The 24,878-nt window shown below is 42.9% G+C and overlaps 1 protein-coding gene across 2 annotated transcripts in view; it reads right to left on the minus strand.

Moving 5' to 3' along the window:
* Positions 1-1,067: 1,067 nt before the first annotated feature.
* Positions 1,068-24,878, minus strand: part of SLC25A42 (solute carrier family 25 member 42) — a 71,956-nt gene continuing 48,145 nt past the window's right edge. For both annotated transcript variants that reach the window (XM_068234194.1, XM_068234195.1), the window contains exons 5-8: positions 13,228-13,394; positions 9,194-9,310; positions 4,506-4,657; positions 1,068-1,425 (exon numbers count right to left, since the gene is read on the minus strand). In XM_068234194.1, coding sequence (XP_068090295.1) covers positions 1,121-1,425; positions 4,506-4,657; positions 9,194-9,310; positions 13,228-13,394 — 741 coding nt within the window. In that variant the 3' untranslated portion in view covers positions 1,068-1,120. The remainder of the gene's footprint in view (positions 1,426-4,505; positions 4,658-9,193; positions 9,311-13,227; positions 13,395-24,878) is intronic.

The following is a 24,878-nucleotide window of genomic DNA, read 5'->3' on the forward strand; positions in this document are numbered from 1 at the left end:
CAAATGACGGATGTGCGGGGACCCTGTTCCCGAAGCTGTTGGCAGCGGAGGACGGTAGCGTGGGAGCAGATGGAGCTGGAGGAAGCCCCAGGTATGTATTAAATCTTTTTAATTTTTTCAGCTCTGGTACACTTTAAGCGGAGAATCCACGATGCAATTTTCCAGACGACTGGCGATACGAGCAATGAGCGATCGCTTCCCAATCTCACGATATTATTTAGGGCCTGTTTCCACTACACGCAGATTGGATGCAGAAAAACTAACTCCAATGAAGTCAGTTTTTCTGCATCCAATCTGCGTGTAGTGGAAACAGGCCATAAGCGTTGCATGGCGATAACAACAATTACAGCAGATCAGATCTTTAAGATCACTGCTGACTACGTGCCAAGTACTGCAATTGCTTAACTTCCCGTTTGCGCCCATAATGTGACATCATGCATACCCGCCGGCAAGAAGATGGATCATGGGACGCTCGTTGTCAGGGAGATGCTGCTGGACCCATCTTCCTCGTCGCTGTGGTGATTATTCAGCTTTAAGGGAGAAACTGATTGCCTGTGGATACAAGGTGCTTGGCTTTTCTCAGATTACTGTTTTTGCATTTTCATGAAAGACTTGTACTGGTTTCTTACCACCTTCCAATAAGAATAAAAAAAAAACTGTTCAGTCAGTTGAACAAATGTAACTGTAGGTTTTCTGACATAACTAAGGGACATCGCTCCAAATGGCAAAGACAGAAAGGATGAGATGATGACAATAGCAGCTTTATATAGGGTGGGGGAGGAGAAGTCACTGTGCATCTTGTGCTGTTGAATATGAAAGGGCTCTTTAATAAACCCTCCGATTGGCACTCAAAGCTTTACATTTTTCCCCATTCAAACGACTGCAAACTTTACCCCTTGTTTTGGCAACTGTGCTTAAATGTTTTTTTGCTGTAGCCACATTGGCTAACTACCCTAGCACCAAACTGTTTCTGTTTCTTCACAGAACAATTGTTTTCCTTCACGTTGGAAAGAAGGATTTTGCTTCATTAACGCCTTAGCAGTAGAAAGAAATCCTATCCAACAGCAAAGGGTTAAATGATCTTTATATGACCGACATTCTACCTCTGGACATTAGTCACTCATTGCAGTTTTTTCAGGAGAATCTGTGTTAGATCGAAGGTGGTAAAACTGATGCCTACTGCCACTGGACCTTTTACCCAGTTCATGCTTAGCCCTTTATACAGACCACGGATAAGACCTTCTTCTGCTACAATTTCCCTCATGGTGCCGATGATGGAGCTGTATGTATGTCCAGTGACACCAGCAGTCTGCATGCGCCGCCTCACCACATCCAGGGGATAAGAAGCTGACTGACCCAGGAGTCCAGCACAGGCTCCAAACAGCAAACGTTCAAAGGGGTAAGGCTGGCTTCTACCACTTTGCTCTACAGAAAAAAAATGAAAATACACAGCACGCTTATACAAAGTTGAATATTGCTAAAAGTCTATTTATATTAGAGGATTTTCCCATAACACAGCATAATCTATACAAATCTACATTGGTTAGTGGAATGCCTTACCCACACAGTCAAACATGTAGGTGGAAGTTTTATGACCTGGTATTTTGGAGGAAAGTTGAGAACTTGCTTAAAGTGCCACTGAACATGGTTTTGAATAATATACTTTTTATACTGACATATATCACAGCACCATCTTTCTCCACCCCCTGGGTCCCCAGCTCTACTAAGCCATGGATTATGGTCAGGGAGGAAGTGTGAGTTTTTCCTCCTCTCTGCCAGTCCTTAGTTCTGCCCCCTTTACTCTCAGCTTATAGTTCTTGATATAAGTTACTGCACACAGTGTGTAGGGTATCTGCGCTTAGGGTTAGGCTTAGTGTATTTGAGGTCAGAATGATTGTGTTCTAATATACAGGATCTTCTCATAAAATTAGCATATTGTGATAAAGTTCATTATTTTCTGTAATGTACTGATAAACATTAGACTTTCATATATTTTAGATTCAAATACACACAACTGAAGTAGTTCAAGCCTTTTATTGTTTTAATATTGATGATTTTGGCATACAGCTCATGAAAACCCAAATTTCCTATCTCAAAAAATTAGCATATTTCATCCGACCAATAAAAGTGTTTGCAAAACAAAAAAAGTCAACCTTCAAATAATTATGTTCAGTTATGCACTCAATACTTGGTCAGGAATCCTTTTGCAGAAATGACTGCTTCAATGCGGCATGGCATGGAGGCAATCAGCCTGTGGCACTGCTCAGGTGTTATGGAGGCCCAGGATGCTTCGATAGCGGCCTTAAGCTCATCCAGAGTGTTGGGTCTTGCGTCTCTCAACTTTCTCTTCACAATATCCTGCAGATTCTCTATGGGGTTCAGGTCAGGAGAATTGGCAGGCCAATTGAGCACAGTAATATCATGGTCAGTAAACCATTTACCAGTGGTTTTGGCACTGTGAGCAGGTGCCAGTTTGTGCTGAAAAATGAAATCTTCATCTCCATAAAGCTTTTCAGCAGATGGAAGTTTTCATGAGCTGTATGCCAAAATCATCAATATTAAAACAATAAAAGGCTTGAACTACTTCAGTTGTGTGTATTTGAATCTAAAATATATGAAAGTGTGATGTTTATCAGTACATTACAGAAAATAATGAACTTTATCACAATATGCAAATTTTTTGAGAAGATCCTGTACACTATCGTTCTGACCTCAATTACCACAAGCCTGCACAGCACAACTCCCCTGCCCGCTGTGTGCAGTAACTTATGTCAGGAACTATAAGCTCTGAATAAAGGGGTTGGAACTAAGGACAGGCAGAAAGGGGAAGAACTGACACTTCCTCCCTGCCCATAATTGACATTCTGCTCAGTCAAATATTCCGGCTGAGTAGTGCGGGGGACACAGGGGGCACTGGAGGGGGGGGGGGGGGGGGGGGAATTGTGCTCTGACAGAAATAAACCGGTATAAAAAGTATTATTCACAACCTGGTTAAGGGGCACTTTAAAGAGACTCTGTAACAAAAAGGTCATCCTGTTTTCTACCATTCTACAAGTTCCTAAACCTATTCTAATGTGCTCTGGCTTACTGCAGCACTTTCTACTAGCACGTCTCTGTAATAAATCAACTTACCTTTCCCCTTTCGGATTTGTCGCCCTGTGTGATTCAAAAGGAAGGCTGTATACAGCCTGCTTGTGTATGGATGTATTTTCTATGTGTGGACATACTGTACAATAACCTACTTCCGGCTTTGGTGGCCATGTTGTTTGTTTATAAACAAACTTTTTAAAACAATTTTTGACTACTTTTAATGCAGCGGAGAGTGGCAAAATTGTGAGGGGAATAGGAGATGTCCCCTAACGCAGTGGTATGTTTACTTTTGTGCGATTTTAACAATACAGATTCTCTTTAATATCTTTTGACATTTCTGATTTGGCAAAGCAAAGTAAAGCTTGCTGCAGACCTTTATTGTACAACACTTATCTATGTAGTGTAATGCTAGGTACACTCGATACAATTTTCTGAGAAATTCACTGTCAGATTGACCATTTCCAACAGGTCCGATCTGATTTTCGATCGATTTTCCATATAAGTGAATGGAAAATCTATCGATAATCAGATCAGACCTGTTGGAAATAGTCAATCTGACAGTAAATCTGTCAGAAAATTATATCGTGTGTATCTAGCATAAGGGGCAACAGATTGGGAGCATTCTTAGCAGGTTAATTAGGTAAGCTGTTAAACTACATAAAAGTACAGTAAAGTTATCTGGCACAGGCGGGGATTGCCTGAGGTGTAATTTCCGGTTGCTTGAGAAGTAATCTGGAGCCTAAATGGAACACTGACCTGCCCTCAGAAAAACTCTAGGCACCAGTCCTCTTCACTTACTGCAGCTGCCTACATCATCTGCTCTGTACGGCTCTGATTCATGCATGTGACCTGATGCGGATCAGTTGACACAACAGAAGCTATATAACGATGCAGCAGAGTGGCAAACAGCTGTAGAAGTGAAGAGGACCGGCACTCAGAGCTTCTGAAAGTGGTTTCCACTGCACGTTGTTCTACAAAATGAGCAAGGCATGCCCCCATAGCTCCCCCCACTGACAGCCAGTCAGTGTTGCCAACTCATCCCTTTAATTACTGACAGATCTACAGATCTAAGTTATACAGGTTCTGGGGCTATTTGCACATAACCAGTGCATTAACTGCATCTAAATAGCCACACACCCTGTATAATTCATATGTGTCAGTAATTAAAGGGATGAGTTGGCAACCCTGCAGCCAGTTAGTTGAGCCCACTAGTTGGTAGAGACTTGGATAACCGGGACTCTATTGTAGTAAAATTGTACAATGAAGATTCTATGGTTAGTGATCAGCTTCACTGTCAGCCAAGAGGTCTTGTGGAAGTGGAGTAAATGAAAGGGACACATATGAAGTGTCAAGATACGCACAAACCGAAACATGTAATATACCCAGACGTTCCAAAATTCCTGTTTACTACTTACCAGCATGCACTTTCTTTAATGTCTCATAGGTAAAGAAGCTGATTCCTGCATAGGGAATTACTCCTAGGATTGTAGGCGCAAATCCTCTGTACAGAGTCTTCAAGCCCTCTTCTCTTGACATACGGATGAAGACATGGATGATATTACTGTACCTGCAGCATACAACAAAGCTTGTATTAGTCTTGGTAATGTCAGTTGGTCTTTGGCAGGCCTCATTAGCAAGGACAGCTGATGAGAATTGGATTATCTACATACATAGATTTTCTAACTGGTCTCTCTGCTGCTTTGACTGTTCGCAGGTGGGGAACTACAACTTCTTGCCAGTGGTGTATGTAACTAAATGTGATGTATCATGTGGTATATGTTTTCTTCACTAGATTTGAAGGTCTAAATGCAAGCCAAGCAATTTTAAAAAATGGGATCTATGCTTTATCAGTGCGTGCGGGATCCTGAGATAAGGTTTTAAAAAGGCATAGTGCTTTCACCATACTATACAGTGATGTGAAAAACCATTTGCCCCCTTCCTGATTGCTTATTCTTTTGCCTGCTGTGTAATATGTTGGCGCTTTATAAATACAATAAATAAATAAATAATGTTTGTCACACTTAAATGTTTCTGATCATCAAAAAACGTTAACTATTAGTCAAAGATAACATAATTGAACACAAAATGCAGTTTTAAATGATAGTTTTTTTATTTAGTGAGAAAAAAACTCCAAATCTACATGGCCCTGTGTGAAAAACTGATTGCCTCCCTTGTTAAAAAATAACTTAACTGTGGTTTATCACACCTGAGTTCAATTTCTGTAGTCACCCCCAAGCCTGATTACTGCCACACCTGTTTCAATCAAGAAATCACTTAAATAGGAGCTATCTGACACAGAGAAGTAGACCAAAAGCACCTCAAAAGCTAGACATCATGCCAAGATCCAAAGAAATTCAGGAACAAATGAGAACAAAAGTAATTGAGATCTATCAGTCTGGTAAAGGTTATAAAGCCATTTCTAAAGCTTTGGGACTCCAGCAAACCACAGTGAGAGCCATTATCCACAAATGGCAAAAACATGGTGTCACAGGAGCCCTGGTGGACAGACCGCAAATGGCCCTCCAAACGGTGCCAGCGCACGGATCGTGCGAACTCTGGTCGCAGTCAATGCGCAGGAACCGTTGGGAATTGGCCGCAGACAAACCAGAAGGGAGCCTGTGAGATACGGGTAATTACAACTCTCACACGATTCAGGGTATAACTGCCACCACCACGGGTAGGGGCCCGTGGACCCGACTGCCTGACTGATCCTGCGAATAAAAACGGTTAAAACACGCTGTATTCTGTCTAGCCAAAAACAACCAATAGTAGCGTCTCTCCAGAGACTTGGGATCAGTTCCTGTGTACAGCTGAAAAGCAGGGTAGCGGAACAGTGAATGACTTGGAGGAAGTCTTTTATTCACAGCAATATAAATAATTAATATATACAGACAATTATTAAAATCAACAATTATTAAAACAGTAATAGCCAGTATGAAATAAAAAGGGAGAAAATACTTAGGGTTTGTGGAAATATGTCCTTTTGTGGGAAAATCATCAAGTCCAAGCAAACGGTTTCAAGTTCTTAAAGTTCTTTGTTCCAGAGATAGATTCAAAGTTCAGCAAGGTTTAAAATCCAAACAAAATGGAGGATGTCCTTTGTTTCAGCTCCGGCAAGATGGCCACCACTTGTTCCTCACAGTGGCCGTGTGTTCAGGAAGATGTTAAAATGGAGGAATCATTTGCCCAGGCAGCTCATTCACTTTTAATGGAGCGGAGTTCAGAGGCGGGCTTCCAGAGTCGGCCCCCGGGCCGGACTATGGTAATCACATCTGGGGCAGGGGCTTCAGCAACCTCACAACCCTGACACTTCTCTAGACAGACCTACGCGGCCGGCACACAAATAATAATTACATATTCTCGATCCCTAGAACCTACCGATTAATATGATATCAAACTTGGGCATGTTTGCATGCCCGGTTAAAAAAAACGGTGGAATTCCCAGAGTTCTGGTTATGCCAGTGGCCCAAATTTAATATCAAAATACTCACAAGATCCGGACCAGCAGAATGATATAACTTTCACATTTCTCACCTGAACGGTATTGCTTAAACATGCTCAAAATCCTAAACTCCATGCTTTCTTATTGTGTCTTATATGGCACCGGCCGGTCTGGGCAGAGCAGATTTTTGAATAGCCCCCTGCTGTGAGCTCATCCTGTCTATTCCCAAAATGGCAGAGTGAGCTCTTTGCTGGCTAATTAACATCTAAATGTTACCCCTCTGGCTTAATCAGCAAGTCACAGGGCCAGTCTTCCTGCCAGCTGCTAACAGGGGGAAAAAAAAACTGCCTATTTAAAAAAACAGGAATGTCAGTCTCTAATTGCTGGCCCGACTACAATCAAGGGCAATCGGCGCAATAAACCGATTGCGTTCTCGTTTCTCACGGCTGTTCCGTGACACATGGAACAGTGATGAACCTTCCCAGGAGTGGCCGGCCAACCAAAATTACCCCAAGAGCGCAGAGAAAACTCATCCGAGAGGCCACAAAAGACCCCAGGACAACATCTAAAGAACTGCAGGCCTCACTTGCCTCAATTAAGGTCAGTGTTCACGACTCCACCATAAGAAAGAGACTGGGCAATAACGGCCTGCATGGCAGATATCCAAGGCGCAAACCACTTTTAAGAAAAAAGAACATTAAGGCTCGTCTCAATTTTGCTAAACAGCAGCTCAATGATTGCCAAGACTTTTGGGAAAAAACCTTGTGTGGACCGACGAGACAAAAGTTGAACTTTTTGTTAGGTGAGTGTCCCGTTACATCTGGCGTAGACGTAACACAGCATTTCAGCAAAAGAACATCATACCAACAGTAAAATATGGTGGTGGTAGTGTGATGGTCTGGGGTTGTTTTGCTGCTTCAGAACCTGGAAGGCTTGCTGTGATAGATGGAACCATGAATTCTACTGTCTACCAAAAAATCCTGAAGGAGAATGTCCGGCCATCTGTTCGTCAACTCAAGCTGAAGCGATCTTGGGTGGTGCAGCAGGACAATGACCCAAAACACACCAGCAAATCCACCTCTGAATGGCTGAAGAAAAACAAAATGAAGACTTTGGAGTGGCCTAGTCAAAGTCCTGACCTGAATCCTATTGAGATGCTGTGGCATGACCTTAAAAAGGCGGTTAATGCTAGAAAACCCTCACATAAAGCTGAATTACAACAATTCTGCAAAGATGAGTGTGCCAAAATTACTCGCGATGTAAAAGACTCGTTGCAAGTTATCGCAAATGCTTGATTGCAGCTATTGCTGCTAAGGGTGGCCCAACCAGTTATTAGGGGGTTCAGGGGGCAATTTCTTTTTCACACAGGGCCATGTAGGTTTTGAGTTTTTTTTCTCACTAAATAATAAAAACCATCATTTAAAACTGCATTTTGTGTTCAATTATGTTATCTTTGACTAATAGTTATCGGTTTTTGATGAGCAGAAACATTTAAGTGTGACAAACATGCAAAAGAATAAGAAATCAGGAAGGGGGCAAATAGTTTTTTACATCACTGTACATGCAATAAAATATTTGTAAGCTATAAATGTGTCTTACTTCGTATAAAAGTTTTATACATACCTGGGGCTTCCTCTAGCCCACTCCATACCGATCGCTCCCACGCCGTCTTCCTTCACCTCCACCTCTTTGTAGAAGCTCTGTAAGTTTGGCCAGTCGGGGCACACTGCGCATGTGCGGCCCGGCCGCTCTCCCATAGCCGGGAGCTAGACGGGTGCACGTGGCCACACTGCGCAAACACTGACTGGCTTAACTTACAGGGCATATACCGAGAGGAGGAGTTGGAGAAAGAAAGCATGGTAGCGATCAGTGTGGAGGGGGCTGGAGAAAGGGACCTGCAACAAGCCACAGGTAAGTAGAACTGAACTTTTCCCCCTTCGCTTTTCGACCCCCCCCCCCCCCCCCCCCCGGATAGCAACTGAACACATCACTAACCTGAAGGCTAGCAACAAGTCTGCAAAGCATTGGGCTCTGAGGTATTGCATGAGGGATCAAGTCCAGATCCCTGCAGGAAACAGTACTAGTGCAAATGTACGCACCTTTATCCTAATTTTTTTTTTTTTTTTTTTTTATGGATTAGTTTTTTGATTAGAAAACAAAACATTAAATGTAATGAGAGGCCCACCTCAATTAATGCATTGACTGAGGCACTGTAGCAAAATGGTAAATGACCGATAGCAGGTTGATAACAATCATTCTTCACATTTAGTATAAGTATTCTCAGCCTTGGGCATACAAAACTACAAATGAATATAATAAAACTAAAAACGAAAGTAGATATCTACGCTAAGTAAATGAAAGTCTGTGGTTGCCAAAAACAAGGCTGAAGAGTAAATTTCACTTAATAATCTGAAGTCTGCAACAGCTGCTGAAAGAAAAAGTGTCAGCGGATAACTTGACAGAAGCCTATGAAGATCTTTTCACAAGCAAGCCAAAGTGCTGACAGCGACAGCTGCGGGATAGGCTGTTGAAAGTACTCTGTGAACTGAATGTTCCTAATACAGAAAGTAGTGCACAGGTCACCTATACAGCCTAAGTAAATACACACTGTTGCGTTTCTTATTCAATGTTTAACCTGCAGCAAAACAGCCAATAACTCACATTTCCTTTGGCGTTACAGCCATACGTGCACGAACAAGATCCAGTGGATATGTTAACATAGTTGCTGATGTACCGGCGAGTGACCCAGCGAGAAGGCGAGGAATAGGTGTTAAAGCGCTAAAGGGGGGAAAAAAAGGGAACAATTGTGTGCAAATACATAAAATCTAATTTTTCAAAACTTAAAAAAAAAACACAACACACTGTACCACTTACAAACATATCTGCAAGTTTGAAAAATTTGGTGATCTTAATAATACGAGGGAAAAAAAAAAAAAAAAAAAAGAAGAAGTAAAAAGTGGGACGCTAAACCCCCCTCTCCCCGCAAAAAACGGCATCATTCATCATGGTGGTCTTACCTCCAAATTTGTATCAGATGGGTAAGGTAAAATATATCAGTGTGATCCTTGCAACCTGAATAGATGAAAGGTAATCAGGGAGAAACAAGGAGTTCTCTACTTTGTTCTTAAGATATTGATCCATAGCAGCGGTGGCAACCCTATGGCACCCTTGCCCGAGGTGGCACGCAGACCTGTCTCTGTGGACACTTGTGTTGTGTCCCATCGCCACCACCAACAATCTGGCCGCACGCCTGGAGGGGTTGGAGCGGGAGTCTCCACCCACAGTGCCCCAGTTGTCAGGGCTCGGAATGCCCTGAATGTTTGCAGCGGGGGCAGGGTGCCCCGACCGGGAGCAGTGCTGGAGGGGGGGGGGCAGACTTTTCTTCCTCCTCCTCAATGGCCCCGCCTCCTGTCACCGTGCTCTTCCATGGTGCTGCCGCTGCGGAAGAAACAGCTTCACACCCACCTTCCCTGGCTCCATCAGACGCTAGAGCTCAAGGTCCACGCTGTCTCCTTTTCATTGCTGCTCGCAATACTTCCTGATTCAGTGTGAGCGGCAGTGCAGAGGAGACAGTGTGGACCTGGAGCTCTAGCATCTGATGGAGCCCAGAGCCAGAAAAAAGTGCGTGTGAAGCTGTTTCATCTGCAGCGGCAGCACTATGGAGGAGGACGGTGACAGGAGGGGGCCCCGATGAGAGTTTTCCACTCCACAGCAGCCACCAACAGCCCATGGAGGCCACTCACCCACCCACAGCAGCCCATGGAGACCCCCCACCCACCCACCCTACTGCAGCCCATGGAGCCTTCCTCCCAGCCCACAGCAGCCCATGGAGCCCCCCCCCCCCCGATCCACCCACCCACCTTACAGCAGCCCATACAGTTACCATCCCACTCACCCACCCCACAGCAGCCCTTGGAGTTACCTTGAATTATCTTGCCACCTACTGTCTGTGGAGGGAGGGGAGGGAGTGGGGGTGACCATAATCTGTTGCCCAATGTGTCATTAGCTGTCTGGAGGAGGTGGGGTGTTAAGCTGTTGCCCAATCTGTCATTAATTGTCCTTGAGAGGAGGTGGGTAATCTGTCATCCAATCTGTCATTAACTTTTTTTTTGGGGGGGGGGGGGGGGGTTGGGGAGGCGACTTTGCGTTAGACAAGCAACTTTTGGGCTGCAGTTTGGGCACTCGGTCCCCAAAAGGTTTGCCATCACTGATCTATAGTAATATATACAATCCTAATCCCAATAACAAGATTGTACTGTAGAAACATTAAGATGAATCAACATTCTTAATTTGTCCGTGTACTTTTATTAACCTCCCTAGCGGTATGGACAGAAATGTCCGTTCAAAAAAACATGCTGTGAACAGTATAAATATGCATACACATCAATACTCTCCTGCACTGTATACTAGACCCTTGCTTGACACATTTTGGCAAGTTACAGGAAAAAAAAGCTTTAAAAATAAATGTTATCACTGTTTGCACAGAAATCCTGGGAAAATTGAACGCTGGGGAGGTTAAGAAAGGCAATAGAAACTGCTGCAACCCCAGCCCTTCTGGCTGAAGGAATACCTTTCATATAACCCTTCAGTAGAGAGCAATCATGCAAGACATCATGTGTTTTCTGTAAATCAGTGTTCTATTTAGAAGAGGTATGTGACATTGGTTTGCAACAGTTGTCCTTTAACGCAACAACAATCAAAACAAATACCGTGTAGAAGACTTATTAGAATATGCAAGTTTTCATAGCTATAGACATACTATACATCAGCAGTTCTGCATCTATGCCTGTGTTTTTCTTTTAAGGACATAGTAGAATTAATTGTATATACAGTCACGGAGATGACGTTATGTACTACTCATATGAAGCTGAATATTTGCATATACCTTCCTTTTGACTGACAAAAAAAGCCCCCATACTAGAAAGCATGTGTTAAATTTAATTTTATTTATGGCTGTATAAAATTCTATTGGGTCCTGATCAACATGAAACATGACTTAACTGGGGGAAGGGGCACAAGGCAAGGTACTGTCCAGTATTGCGACTAAAGGTCTGGGATATTTCAAGATGGGGGGGGGGGGGGGGGGGAGGAGGGAGGTGGCTGATGCCCTCACCGTGCCTGCATGCCTTGACAAGTGTTAATTTGGAATACTGGAAGGCCCTCCCGCAGCCATGACCTGGGATGACCTGGGATTGTACAGTAAATAATGTTAAAAAAAATAAAGAAAGAAAACCACCCAATATACAGAAACATTGCAAGTTTCTCCTTCAACACTGAAAATTAACAATTAGGCATGCGGCATGAGTGGCCCAGGTAAGAGATGGCATCAATTACATGCGTGAAAAAGGGGTGCAAGATACTTGGGCACCCAGTTTTGGTAGGAAAAATCTCGGGTAGAATTTATTTTATGTTTTAAAAGTGTAAATCACCTAAGTAAACTATCGGTAAATAATACAGATATTTTACTAAAACATTATCTAACATTATTCTCACTCATTACCCTCTCTTACCGATCCTAATCTTAACCCCCACCCCCCATAACCCATGCCTATAACCTTATCCACCCATGCAATGCGATCATATTGTCCGCTACAATGGAACACAACAAGCACAGTGTTAAAGTACACAATACAAAATGTCATTCATGTACCTAATTATGCACTATAGAAATAGCAATGGGGAATAGTAAACTTTGTAGGGAAGTGCTAATATATTTTGATTTACCTAGGGTTCCATAGACTTATGGCCAATATTAGCTGGTTCAGCAAATGGACGATACATGCCCGTGTCTGTCCTCCATGTACATAACAAATGCATAAAAACCTCATTTACCACGATGGATTATTTTCATTAAAATATCAGGTTAGTGTATGGCATCTATGGTGATATCAAACCAATGCTGAAATAATTCTACTACTGCATACTAAATCTGATATCTATGTTCTCTATTCTGCTTTTTTCCCCATACAAACGCTAATAGTACTTATTGAGAGGCACAACAATGAAACAACTACATCTAAAGTTAAACTAAATATCCATTTAGCATCTTCAGTCTGGCCATGCATGATGCAACCCTGTTTGATATTTTACATTACTCCATAAAACCACACACCAGTTGTGATTACTGTGTGTACACTTACAAATCTAAAAGGTTTTGATGGAATTGCATGCTGGATGCAGGGTCTTAATTTCCCACTGGTATTGCCTTACAATCTGTGCAGAATGCCCCAGTACAACATAATGTGGTGCCATGTATTAGTGAAATCCAACCACTACAGTACATGGAAACTGTGACACCGGAACTGCAGCTCTCATCCAGCCCTAATATTTCAAAAGAAGGAGTACTACACGACCAGAACATGATCCAGCATATGCCATGCCAGAAAGATTAATCTCCAGTATAAAAATACTAGGCTGAGCTAGTTAGCCATGGTTATGTTTAGCATGCATGTGTGGTGATGAAAATACAGACACTGAGCACCTTACTGGCTCTCTCTACCCGTGGTGATGGACATGATAATAACAAGGAACCAATTGTAAACATCATAAAAGTAAAGCTCAACACATAAGTGGGAATACAAACATTACATGCATTTGGTAACGAGAAATGTGAAAATAAATAAGTGAAATACACAGAGAAAATGCCCCCAAAAATCTTAGCTCTGAATTGGTCTGTAATAATCTCAAATACTTACGCTCCTTGGAAGCCATAATAGCTGCCCAATAACTTTTTGTATTGTTCATGTGCACAAAACTGTATGGCTGCATAAGGGACTACTCGCACCATAGTTGCAGAATTGCCCCTCCATAGACTCAGGAAACCCTCATGGAGATACGTGCGATAGATTAATCTGTAAGCTTCCTAGTTGGAAAGAATGGAACAAAAATTATTAAGTAGATGAGATTACGTAAAGCCGCACTTAAATGTACAAAACACCTGGGTAGACTCATCGTGCATATACATAGTCCAGTAACGGTAAGCGGAAAATTTGAGAAAGGCTGGCAAATACTGGATCAAGTGGAGTTTAGACAGTTGTAATCTGCGCTGCCAAAGCTATGTACACAAATAGACAGTGGTCACCTGTAAGTACTGCTTATGATCAGATAGATTATTTGGATGTAAAGGTGTCCTTAGACATTTGGCTTGTTTCTCCTCAGCAATTTGCTAATCAACATTTACAATCTATGACAAATCGCAAAACAACCTGTGGGTTAGGTCGAGTTTGAATGTATACTACTTAACAAACCGCTATAACTTGTAATTGTAACAACAACAACAACAAAAATAAAAAAATAAAAATTCCAGTGTCTCTCTAGCGGTCATAATGTTCTCAATATAATGTTACAATTCACTGATTGTCAGGTCGTCTGCTGAATCAAAAACCGCCGAGGTAAATAGTAGCAGTAGCAGTATAAGGCAGTAGTAAGGCACTCCCTGTACAGTGTTGTCCTTTGCCTAGTAAACGGATCTTTATTACTATCTTAGCATTATGTAAAGTGGAATTTCAGATGGATTTTGCCGTTTTATGTTGGAAATAACAGGAAAGGGTAAGAATTTGTGTCAGGTTATAGTTGCTTTGACTTGAGTCGACTTATATTTGAGTCAGTTAAAAAATCCAACTTAACCGGTCCAAATATTGTGATCAATTTATGGTCGAAGATATACTGGGTGATGCGAAAGTTTGGGCAACCTTGTTAATAGTCATGATTTTCCTATATAAATTGTTGGTTGTTATGATACAAAAAGGTCAGTTAAATATATCATATAGGAGACACACACAGTGGTATTTGAGAAGTGAAATGAAGTTTATTGGATTTACAGAAAGTGCACAATAATGGTTTAAACAAAATTAGGCAGGTGTATACATTTGGGCACTGTTGTCATTTTATGGATTCCAAAACCTTTTGAACTAATTATTGAAACTCAAATTGGCTTGGTAAGCTCAGTGACCCCTGACCTACATACACAGGCGAATCCAATTATGAGAAAAAGTATTTAAGGGGGGGGTCAACTGTAAGTTACCCTCCTCTTTTAGTTTTCTCTGAAGAGTAACAACATGGGGGTCTCAAAGCAACTCTCAAATGACCTGAAAACAAAGATTGTTTACCATCATCAAAGCTGTCTCAGAGCTTTCAGCTGTCTGTTTCCACAGTTAGGAACGTATTGAGGAAATGGAAGACCACAGGCTCAGTTCAAGTTAAGGCTCGAAGTGGCAGACCAAGAAAAATCTCAGATAAACAGAAGCAACGAATGTTGAGAACAGTCAGTCAACCCACAGACCAGCACCAAAGACCTACAACATGATCTTGCTGCAGATGGAGTCACTGTGCATCGTTCAACCATTTGGTGCACTTTACACAAGGAGATGCTGTATGCGAGAGTGATGCAGAGGAAGCCTTTTCCCTGCCCACATGACAGAGCCGCTTGAGGTATGCTAAAGCACATTTGGACAAGCCAGATTCATTTTGGAATAAGGTGCTGTGGACTGATGAAGCTAAAATGTAGTTATTTGGGCATAACAAGGGGCATTATGCATGGAGGAAAACGAACACAGCATTCCAAGAAAAACACATGCTACCTACAGTAAAATATGGTGGTGGTTCCATCATGCTGTGGGGCTGTGTGGCCAGTGCAGGGACTGGGAATCTTGTCAAAGTTGAGGAAGGCATGGATTCCACTCAGTATCAGCAGATTCTGGAGACCAATGTCCAGGAATCGGTGAGAAAGCTGAAGCTGCACCTGGGCTGGATCTTTCAACAAGATAACGACACTAAACACTGCTCAAAATCCACTAAGGCATTCATGCAGAGGAACAAGTACAACATTCTGGAATGGCCATCTCAGTCCCCAGACCTGAATATAATTGAAAATCTGTGGTGTGAGTTAAAGAGAGCTGTCCAGGGGGCGTGGCTTGCTAATGGCCGTGTTAGGACGCACCGCCGCTGAGCTCCCACAGCCCAGACTCAAAATTACAGATAACGGCATCCTTTAATCATCCAAAACAGCCCATGGGCGGAGGCAAAAATAAGGGAACCAAAGCCCAACACACCACACCGTCTCAATCCCAGATCAAGCGCTTCCTGAGGCCGCTTGAACGAAGACTGCTGCAGGACCGGGAGACCAGCAACATGGCGGAGACACCTCGTGGCAAAGCAGGCCGCGGCTCTCAGTCTCCTAGAGCAGACGGCTCCGCTGTGGGCTCGCCCACTACGATAGAAACCATCGACACCCGCTCACCTGACCAACCCCATAGTCCTCCAGACAAAAAGCAGCGAACACAATTGCCGGGGGAGACACTCGGAACGCCGCAGAGCGGACAGCATGGCGGCGCATCTAGCTCACCGAGCAGCAGCACCTCCTCCATATCCCAAGGGGCGGCAAACGGGAGATCCTCATCACGGTCAAGTCCAGCCCAGGCAACACATATGGATCGATCCTCCCCACGGAACTCCGGTGCTGGGAAAGGAATACAAGGTAGGCCTATATCCCCTGCCCACCAGGCTCTCACTCCCTGCCATGACGCAAGTGAGGACCCTAACGTGGCTGCCCTGCCTTCCCCCAAACGACCTGCAGGCCTGACTTCTCCTTCACTCTCAGAAAGTGCAGAGTTGTTTGTAGAGGTTGATCTGCATGACTACATTAGATCTCTTCCTACTAAACAAAACCTAGAGAGCTGCTTCACGAGAATCATGGAGACATACAAGCAGGATATGGCTGAATTCAGACAGGACTTTGCACACGTAACACACAGGATGGAAGAGGTAGAAAAGGGCCAAGAAAATCTTGCTGACTCTCTAAAAACACACAACAGCACTGTTAATGCTCATTCTAAACATATTGCTGCTCTATACATGAAAATTGATGACTTAGAGAACCGGCATAGAAGAAATAACATACGCATAAGAGGGGTGCCAGAAACCACTAAAGCCCCAGACATCATGGCTACTATGGAAGCAATATTCAATATCTTCCTAGATGCCCCGGCCGACAATAAGATTGAAATTGACCGTGCACACAGAGCGGCTGGCCCTCCAAGGTCCGATCCGTCCAAACCGCGTGACATCATCTGCAGAGTTCATTTCTTTAAAGAAAAAGATGCCATAATGACTGCAGCACGTAACAAAGGAAATATTGATTTTGATGGAGTCAAGATTCACTTACTACCTGATCTATCAACTCTCACTCTCCAACTACGCAGAGCCTCTAAACCTCTGCTAGAAATCCTGAGGGAACGCGATATAAAGTACCGATGGGGATACCCCTTTGCAATTTTCATCAGCAAGGATGGCAAATCGGTGACTTTCAATTCACCCAATGACCTACTGAAAGTTAGGGATACCTTTGACCTTCCAGAGATTACTCTAGAGGAATGGCCTATTCAATCTGACACCCTAGCCTTACCACAAAGGGAGAAATGGAAAAGAGTTCCCAATCGCGGTGGGCCAAATCGCTTCAATAATAATAGATAACTCTTCTTCACTTAATACTCTCAAATAAATCTGTAGCCCAATTCAGATGCGATAACACTCTGATATGGCCCACTTCTATTCTAATGATGATGTAAACTGGCCATACTATAAGATAGAAATATTTTATGATTAAGATATATTTCATAACAGACGTAGTCAATATTTATGCGCAATCGAAATCTTGATATATATATATAATATCTGAATATATATGTGCGGGTTGATAGAGGTGGGAGGGGGGAGATTTATGTATCTAAGCTCTACCCCACACCGTCATAAAAACGATTACAGCAATGTCAAGATGGGACGGTGTGGTTATATGAGGCCCCTATCACTGCTGTAATACAACATGTTTAACCTAAGTCTTAGATAATAATCTTGATATGTAATTTATACTGAGTTCCCTGGGCCATACCTTCCTCCCTACTTCCCTATCCCTCATCTCCTCTCTACCTTCCCTTCCCCCCCCTCTCTTCCCGCCCCCCTCCCGCCAATACGTGCTAGACACACCACAACATTGGCGCAAAATCTTAGACGGCCTCACAGGATTTTGTTCAGGTCATGTCTGGTAAACAAGCGCCTAATTGCCCCCACAATTGTGGGTGAAAGTTTCTTAATATAAGTTTGCTGTTTTTCATATATTGTGATGTAAAATGTTTAACAGAGTTCTGAGTTGGTGGGAGTCACTGGACTAAGCGGTTGGCTTCCATCTCCCACCAAATCCTGCACCCTGATGACGCCTACTCGAGGGTCTCATACAGGGTGTGCAATGAGACTTAAAAGCTTATTGCTCAGGCCCTATCTTGGCCTGAGATTTATGTTATTAATCTTGATCTTTCTGCTACTTGATTTCTTTTCTACACCTCTACCTCTCCCCACCCATGTGTTTTTTCCCAGTAGGAGATGTGTCGGCTCCCCCAAAGAAGATACGACAATCAGGTCCTGTGGTATGCTCGACAAGGAATGCTTAACTATTCAGTATAAAACTTAAATAATGGATAAATGTTCTATAGCATCCTATAATGTTAAGAGCTTTAATATCCCCAATAGAAGGTCCCAAATCCTATATCATCTTCATAAACAAAAAGCCTTGATCATCTTTTTACAAGAAACCCATTTTAAGGAGGGGGAAGTCCCCTCATTTAAATCCAGATACTACAATAAATGGTATCACAGCACAAACCCATTGGGCAAATCTAAAGGAGTTTCCATAGGACTACACAAAAACCTTAGCTTAAATATACTTAAATCACAAATAGACACACAAGGAAGATATGTCTTTGTTATAGTACAGATTCAAGATAGTAAATACACCCTGGCAAATATATACCTCCCTAACCGAAACCCAGGTAACACCTTACTTTCATATTTATCCAAACTCACACAATTTGCAGAAGGTAGCATAATCCTAGGGGGTGACCTTAACCTTTGTCTCAACCCACAGCTAGATTCCTCTTCTCAATGACAACCGATTCCCAAACACATCCTCACGAAAATTAAATCTAGGCTGCAGTCTCTGTGCCTGGTGGATGCCTGGAGGACTCTTCATCCAACTGTCAAAAACTATACATTCTTCTCATCTGTTCACCAGTCTCATAGTCGAATAGACTACTTATTCACTTCTCAAAGACTCCTTGACAGGGACATCCGGGCGTCAATAGGAGACAGATTATGGTCAGACCACGCTCCAATATTCTGTTCCTTCATGTTAAATAGACCTCAGAGAGCCCAGAATCAATGGAGATTGAACGATAACCTACTCCGAGACCCCACCTGTGTAGCAGACATTAAAAAAAACATTGAAAACTTCTCCCTCAATCATGCCCAAGACGAAACTTCAGCTCCCATCAAATGGGAAGCTCTAAAATGTGTTCTTCGAGGGGTCTTTATCTCCCATGGCTCAAGGCTTAAAAAAGAGCGTAGTGAACAAATCTCTAAACTGCTCCGCGAAATTGGGGAACTAGAAGGGAATCTGAAAGATAAATACTCACCTGATGTAGACCTTAAAGAGACTCCATAACAAAAATTGCATCCTGTTTTTTATCATCCTACAAGTTCCAAAAGCTATTCTAATGTGTTCTGGCTAACTGCAGCACTTTCTACTATGACAGTCTCTGTAATAAATCAATGCATCTTTCCCCTGTCAGACTTGTCAGCCTGTGTCTGGAAGGCTGCCAAGTTCTTCAGTGTTGTAGTTCTGCTATGAACTCACCCTTCCTGGCCCCTCTATGCACACTGCCTGTGTGTTATTTAGATAAGAGAGAAGAGAGAAGCTGCTCTAATCAGCTGGATAAATCGTCCTCTGAGCTGGCTGGGCTTTCACATACTGAGGAATTACAAACAAGGGCAAAGCTGTTTGCAGGAAGAAAAGAGCAGCCTGAAACTTCAGTGCATGGGGGAAAGAAACACACAAATGATCTCTTGAGATTCAAAAGGAATGCTGTATACAGCCTGCTTATGTATGGATGTATTTTCTATGTGTGGACATACTGTACATCAACCTACTTCCTGTTTTGGTGGCCATTTTGTTTGTTTACAAACAAACTTTTTAAAACGGTTTTTAACCACTTTTAATGCGGCGAGGAGCGGCGAAATTGTGACAGAGGGTAATAGGAGATGTCCCCTAACGCACTGGTATGTTTACTTTTGAGCGATTTTAACAATACATATTCTCTTTAAATTATCCAACACCAGACAAACCCTCCTAGCTTTAATAGACCAAAATACCCTTATAGCTAGAGAAAAATCCCAAAGCACGCTCTTCCACCAGGGAGGCAAATGTGGCACTTTACTGGCTAGGTCTCTACATCCAGTCTCTCCCCCTACAAATATCTTCTCAATCAAGAACAAGCAGAATCAAACTAAATTTAAAACATCCGACATTGCCAAAGAATTCAACACATATTATACCTCCCTCTACAACATTAAGGGCAAATTCCACGACCTAGACCCAGCTAAACTGAAGTAAAAAATAGCTGCATATATTGCTGCCACCCCCTTACCCACACTATCCCCTGACATTATCAAGGAGCTAGACCAAAGCTTCACCGAAATTGAACTACTGACGTGCATTGGATCTATTAAGAAAGGGAAAAGTCCATGCCCTGATGGTCTCTCAGGAACCTTCTTCAAACAATTCTCCACTGAATTATCCCCAAAATTACTACAGGCGTTCAACTCAATCGATGAATCCCACTCTCCCCCCCCCCCCCCAAACTACTATGGCGCACATCACTGTCATTCCAAAGCCAGGAAAAGACCCAAACCATTGTCTAAATTACAGACCCATTTCCCTGATTAATATCGACCTAAAACTTTTTGCCAAACTACTAGCTGAAAGGCTCAAACCCCTACTTCCTACAATCATACATACTGACCAAGCGGGTTTTGTCTCGGGAAGAGAGGCCAGAGACAACACCCTGAAGACAGTCTCTTTGATACACTATGCTAAAAAGTCCAACCTCCCTCTATGCATTGTATCTGTGGACGCCGAGAAGGCGTTCGACAGGGTCCACTGGCTGTTCTTGGAGCTGTCCCTTTGACAACTGGGCCTGGGTGATACCTTCATGAACAAAATGTCACTCTATCATAACCCCAGCGCCAGAATCCGAGTTAACGGGACCCTTTCGGACGCCTTCAAAATTGCCAATGGCACCAGACAGGGATGCCCACTGTCCCCATTATTATATGTGATTTGCATGGAACACTTGGCAATTGCACTCAGGCAGAATTCTTCAATCCAAGGGATAAAAGTAGGTGATCACCATTTCAAACTTTCACTATTTGCGGATGACCTATTATTGTACATATCTAATCCCCACATAGCATTCCCACACATCCTTTCCGATTTAAATTTGGAGATGTCAGCAAATTCAAAATTAACATTTCTAAAACTGAGGCCCTTAATATTAATCTCTCTCCAACTTTGACTAACTCGCTCAAGAACTCATTCAATTTTAGATGGCAACCCAGCCATATCAACCCATTCAGGTTCCGTCGGTTTCACGTGAGAAATGTTCACCTCCCATTCATTAGCCTATAACTTTATCACTACTTATCACAATGCACTGATCTATATCTTGTTTTTTCCGCCACCAATTAGGCTTTCTTTGGGGGGTACATTTTGCTAAGAGCCACTTTACTGTAAATGCATTTTAACAGGAAGAATAAGAAAAAAATGGAAAAATTCATTATTTCTCAGTTTTCAGCCATTATAGTTTTAAAATAATACATGCCTCCATAAATAAAACTCGCGTATTGTATTTGTCCATGTGTCCCGGTTATTACACCGTTAAAATTATGTCCCTATCACAATGTATGGCGACAATATTTTATTTGGAAATAAAGGTGCATTTTTTCCATTTTGCATCTATCACTATTTACAAGTTTAAAATAAAAAAAATATAGAAATATTTCATCTTTACATTGATATTTAAAAAGTTTAGACCCTTAGGTAAATATTTACATTTTTTTTTATTGTAACTTTTTTTTTTTTATACTAAACATTTTATTTGGGTACTTTTGGGAGGGTGGGAGGTAAACAATAGATTTATAATGTAAATGTGTGTTAATTCTTTTTGTTTGTTCTTTTCAGGTGTAGTATTACTTTTTGGCCACAAGCTGGCGGCCATGAGTTTGTTTACATGACGTCACTCTAAGCGTAGCACGCGCTTAGAGTGACGCATCGGGAAGGAGACGGCCAGAAAAAGCTCAGCTTCCGAGAGAAGCTGTCGCTTTTTCAGCGGGGGAGAGGAATCAGTGATCGGGCTCCATAGCCCGATACATTGATTCCTTGGCTACCGAATCCGCGGCCGGGAGTGCGCGTGCACGCGCACCATCGGCCACGGGGGGTGCGCGGCAGCGAGCATGGTTCCTGGACGTAGAAACTACGTCCAGGAACCAAACTAGGTTAAATACCTAGGTGTGTTGATTCCTAATGATGTAGGAAAATTGTACCAACTCAACTACCCACCGCTCTTCGACAGAATTCAAGGAGAATTGGACAATTGGACTACCCTACGACTCACCTGGTCCAGTCGCATAAATGTGATTAAAATGGATACCCTCCCTAAAATCCTTTATACTCTACAAGCTATCCCCATTGGGCTTCCAGGTCCTTTTCTCAGAAAATTACAGTCATTAATACTAAACTTTATTTGGCTACGTAAAAAACATCGGACAAAATTCAAACTTTTAATAAGACCTAAATCCGAAGGGGAGGATTGCTTATCTGTTGATTGTCTGCTGCGATTGTCCTGTCCCAGCGGTGGTCGACAGGAAATCGTTCTGTGTGTCTGGGTGCTAACCGGAACAGTGGTTGTTACTGGTAGCCCCTTCTGATCTGTTCCTGGATCGCACTAGCATCCTGCGCTAGTGCTGTGGATCCTTCTGTTCTGTCTTCCTGGATCGCGCTAGCCACTTTTCGCTAGTGCTGTGGATCCTATCGTTCGCTTATTCATGTTTTCGTGTGTCTGTCTTGTCTGCTACGAACGCTTGCTGGAGGCTCGGTGAGGTAACCGTTAAGCAAGCGCTCGCGTCCTCTGTTTCATGTTTGTCTGTCGGTGGTTAGTTAGGCGTGTTTGTCTCTATTGTGCTTATCACGTGGAGACCGCGCATAAACGCGTGCACTGTTGCGAATGAGTGCGGTGTTCGCGTTTAGCTAGCGTTTGTTATTTTCCGTGTCTCCTCATTGTGTGATTTGCTGTGCCTTTGCTACTCTCGTGCTCTACCTTGCTGTAACCTTGTGTCACGTCTGGCGATCGCACCTCTCGCGATCGCGTTCCTACTTCATCTCTGCTGTGGTGTGTGCACCGTCGCGGGTTGGCAACTAGTTTGGTGCACACACATACAATCTGTCTCTGTGCTCATTCTCAATCACCTCTCTTGCGATTGCGTTCCGTCCCTTCGTGCAATTCCTGTCTGGCGTGTGTGGTAGGGCAGAGGAGCTGTTCCTCTGCACTCCACAGCTCCCCCTGTCGACAGGAATTTCCCTCTACAGGTGCATTGCACCTTCTGCTGGGTTTCCGCAAATTATACGTTTGTGGTGGATTTCCGCAGTGTCAGCGCACACGTCTTGTGCGCTGATCACGGAGAGAATTCCACAATTGTTACAGTATGACCAGCCCAACCAAAATTCCCAGTGTAGAGAGAATTTCTGATTTGTACGATTTTGTTGAATATGGGTCCTGTATCTTTAAGAGGTTTAAGATACTGGACTCTGAAACCAGAGATGAGTTTACATCAGAATGTTTCAGATTTTTGGCAAATCCTGAATTTCAGGCCACTAGCATTTCCACTTGGAGTGCTCAGATTGCTTACAATCTTTTCCAAGAAAATCTGTTTGTATGGGCGGATAAGTGTGCCAAACACGTGAATCTGAGACATAACCCTCGCAGATTTCTGAGTCATGTATTTTCTCGTAAGCTTAGAATTCCCCTGCCAGGTTATTTCTATGAGTTTTTTCCTGCAGAGCATGATGCTGATCAGATCAGCTCATGCAACATTTCTGTGTCATTACCATATGTTAATGAATTGGTGCTTGCAGGCCAATCTGCTGATTCGGCTTGTCAGCCAAAAGATTTGTTGCCCATAGCAACCACAAATAGGGAGGTTATTTCTGTCAAGTCTGAAATGTGCAAAACCATTCAGTATGATAATCAGTTTAATGTTTCTCATGCCACTTCAGCCTCTAAGCAGATGCAAGAGAACTGCCTGGAAACGTTTCTTGCATTTAAAGACATGCAAAGTGGCTAAAAAGAGAAAAACTAAAAAGCACAAGAATCTGACTAAAACACTCCCTAAAGATATGTGCAATGATGTTGATCTGTCTCCTGTTTTTTTGCATCAATCCAAAGCTTATGTCGATACTACTATAGGTAGGATCGCACACTATATTAAAGCAGTTAAAAAATCTGTTCTTGTTCCTGAACTCCACCCATATGGAGATTATCTGGATACTGGATTCCAGATCTGGATTCTATGTACCTATTGATTGATTCCGATGAATGTGACGAGGGTGATGTGGATCTGATGATTTATGTATGGCAGACGATTTTGGATGAGTTGCACACACACCAACCAATTGATTCAAATAAAGAGACATCGTTGTCGGATGATTGTTCCTGCCTTTCTGGGGTAAAGCATGTGAGTCGTGACATTGTGCTATCTGAAGTGAGTGGGTGCGCCACTGTGGTCGATTCCTGTGCGAATCCTGGAGGATTCTCTCCTGACTGCGTGCAGTCTAAATCTGTGCGATCTGATGCCTGTTTCTCTGATGTGCCTGCAGATTGTGATCAGCATGAATGTGCCAGTTTTCTCAAGGATATGTGGGACCCCTTGTCATTTAGAGACAGATCTTTAAGATCTTCCATCTGTGATCCTGCCATGGGGAAAATTCCTAAATTTTGCAGCATCAAAAGTAAAATTAATATGTCTAATAAAGTTTTTCCTGATGTTGTCGCTATTTCTACTGCAGATGCGTCTTTGTCTCACCCTGTTCACACCTGTAAGGGCCCGTTGCCTGGTGACAGTTGCTCCAGTGTTTCTGTCCTGAACACCTTACAGTCTGCCCCGCATATCGCGGAGGTTTGCGCTATGGAAGCGTCAGTTTCACAACCTAATGCGATTTTTGATTCACAGGTTTTGCGTTCTGGCTCCTCGGATTTGACATTGTTAGCCGAATCTAAGAGTGAGACAGCGCTTCGGTTTTGCGAATCTGACTCTGAAACATTTTTGCTGGGTCCAGAGAAAGTTTCTCTGAGCCTGCCCTGTACTATGAATAACAATATGATGTCCAATCACACTGACATTTGTGAGTCCCTTTCTTGTTCTGAGGAAAATGCTGATTCTGCACCCTGTACTCTGGATGAGTTAAGAT

Source organism: Hyperolius riggenbachi, chromosome 1 (genome assembly GCF_040937935.1).
Source record: "Hyperolius riggenbachi isolate aHypRig1 chromosome 1, aHypRig1.pri, whole genome shotgun sequence".
In the NCBI taxonomy this organism is placed as follows: Eukaryota; Metazoa; Chordata; class Amphibia; order Anura; family Hyperoliidae; genus Hyperolius; species Hyperolius riggenbachi.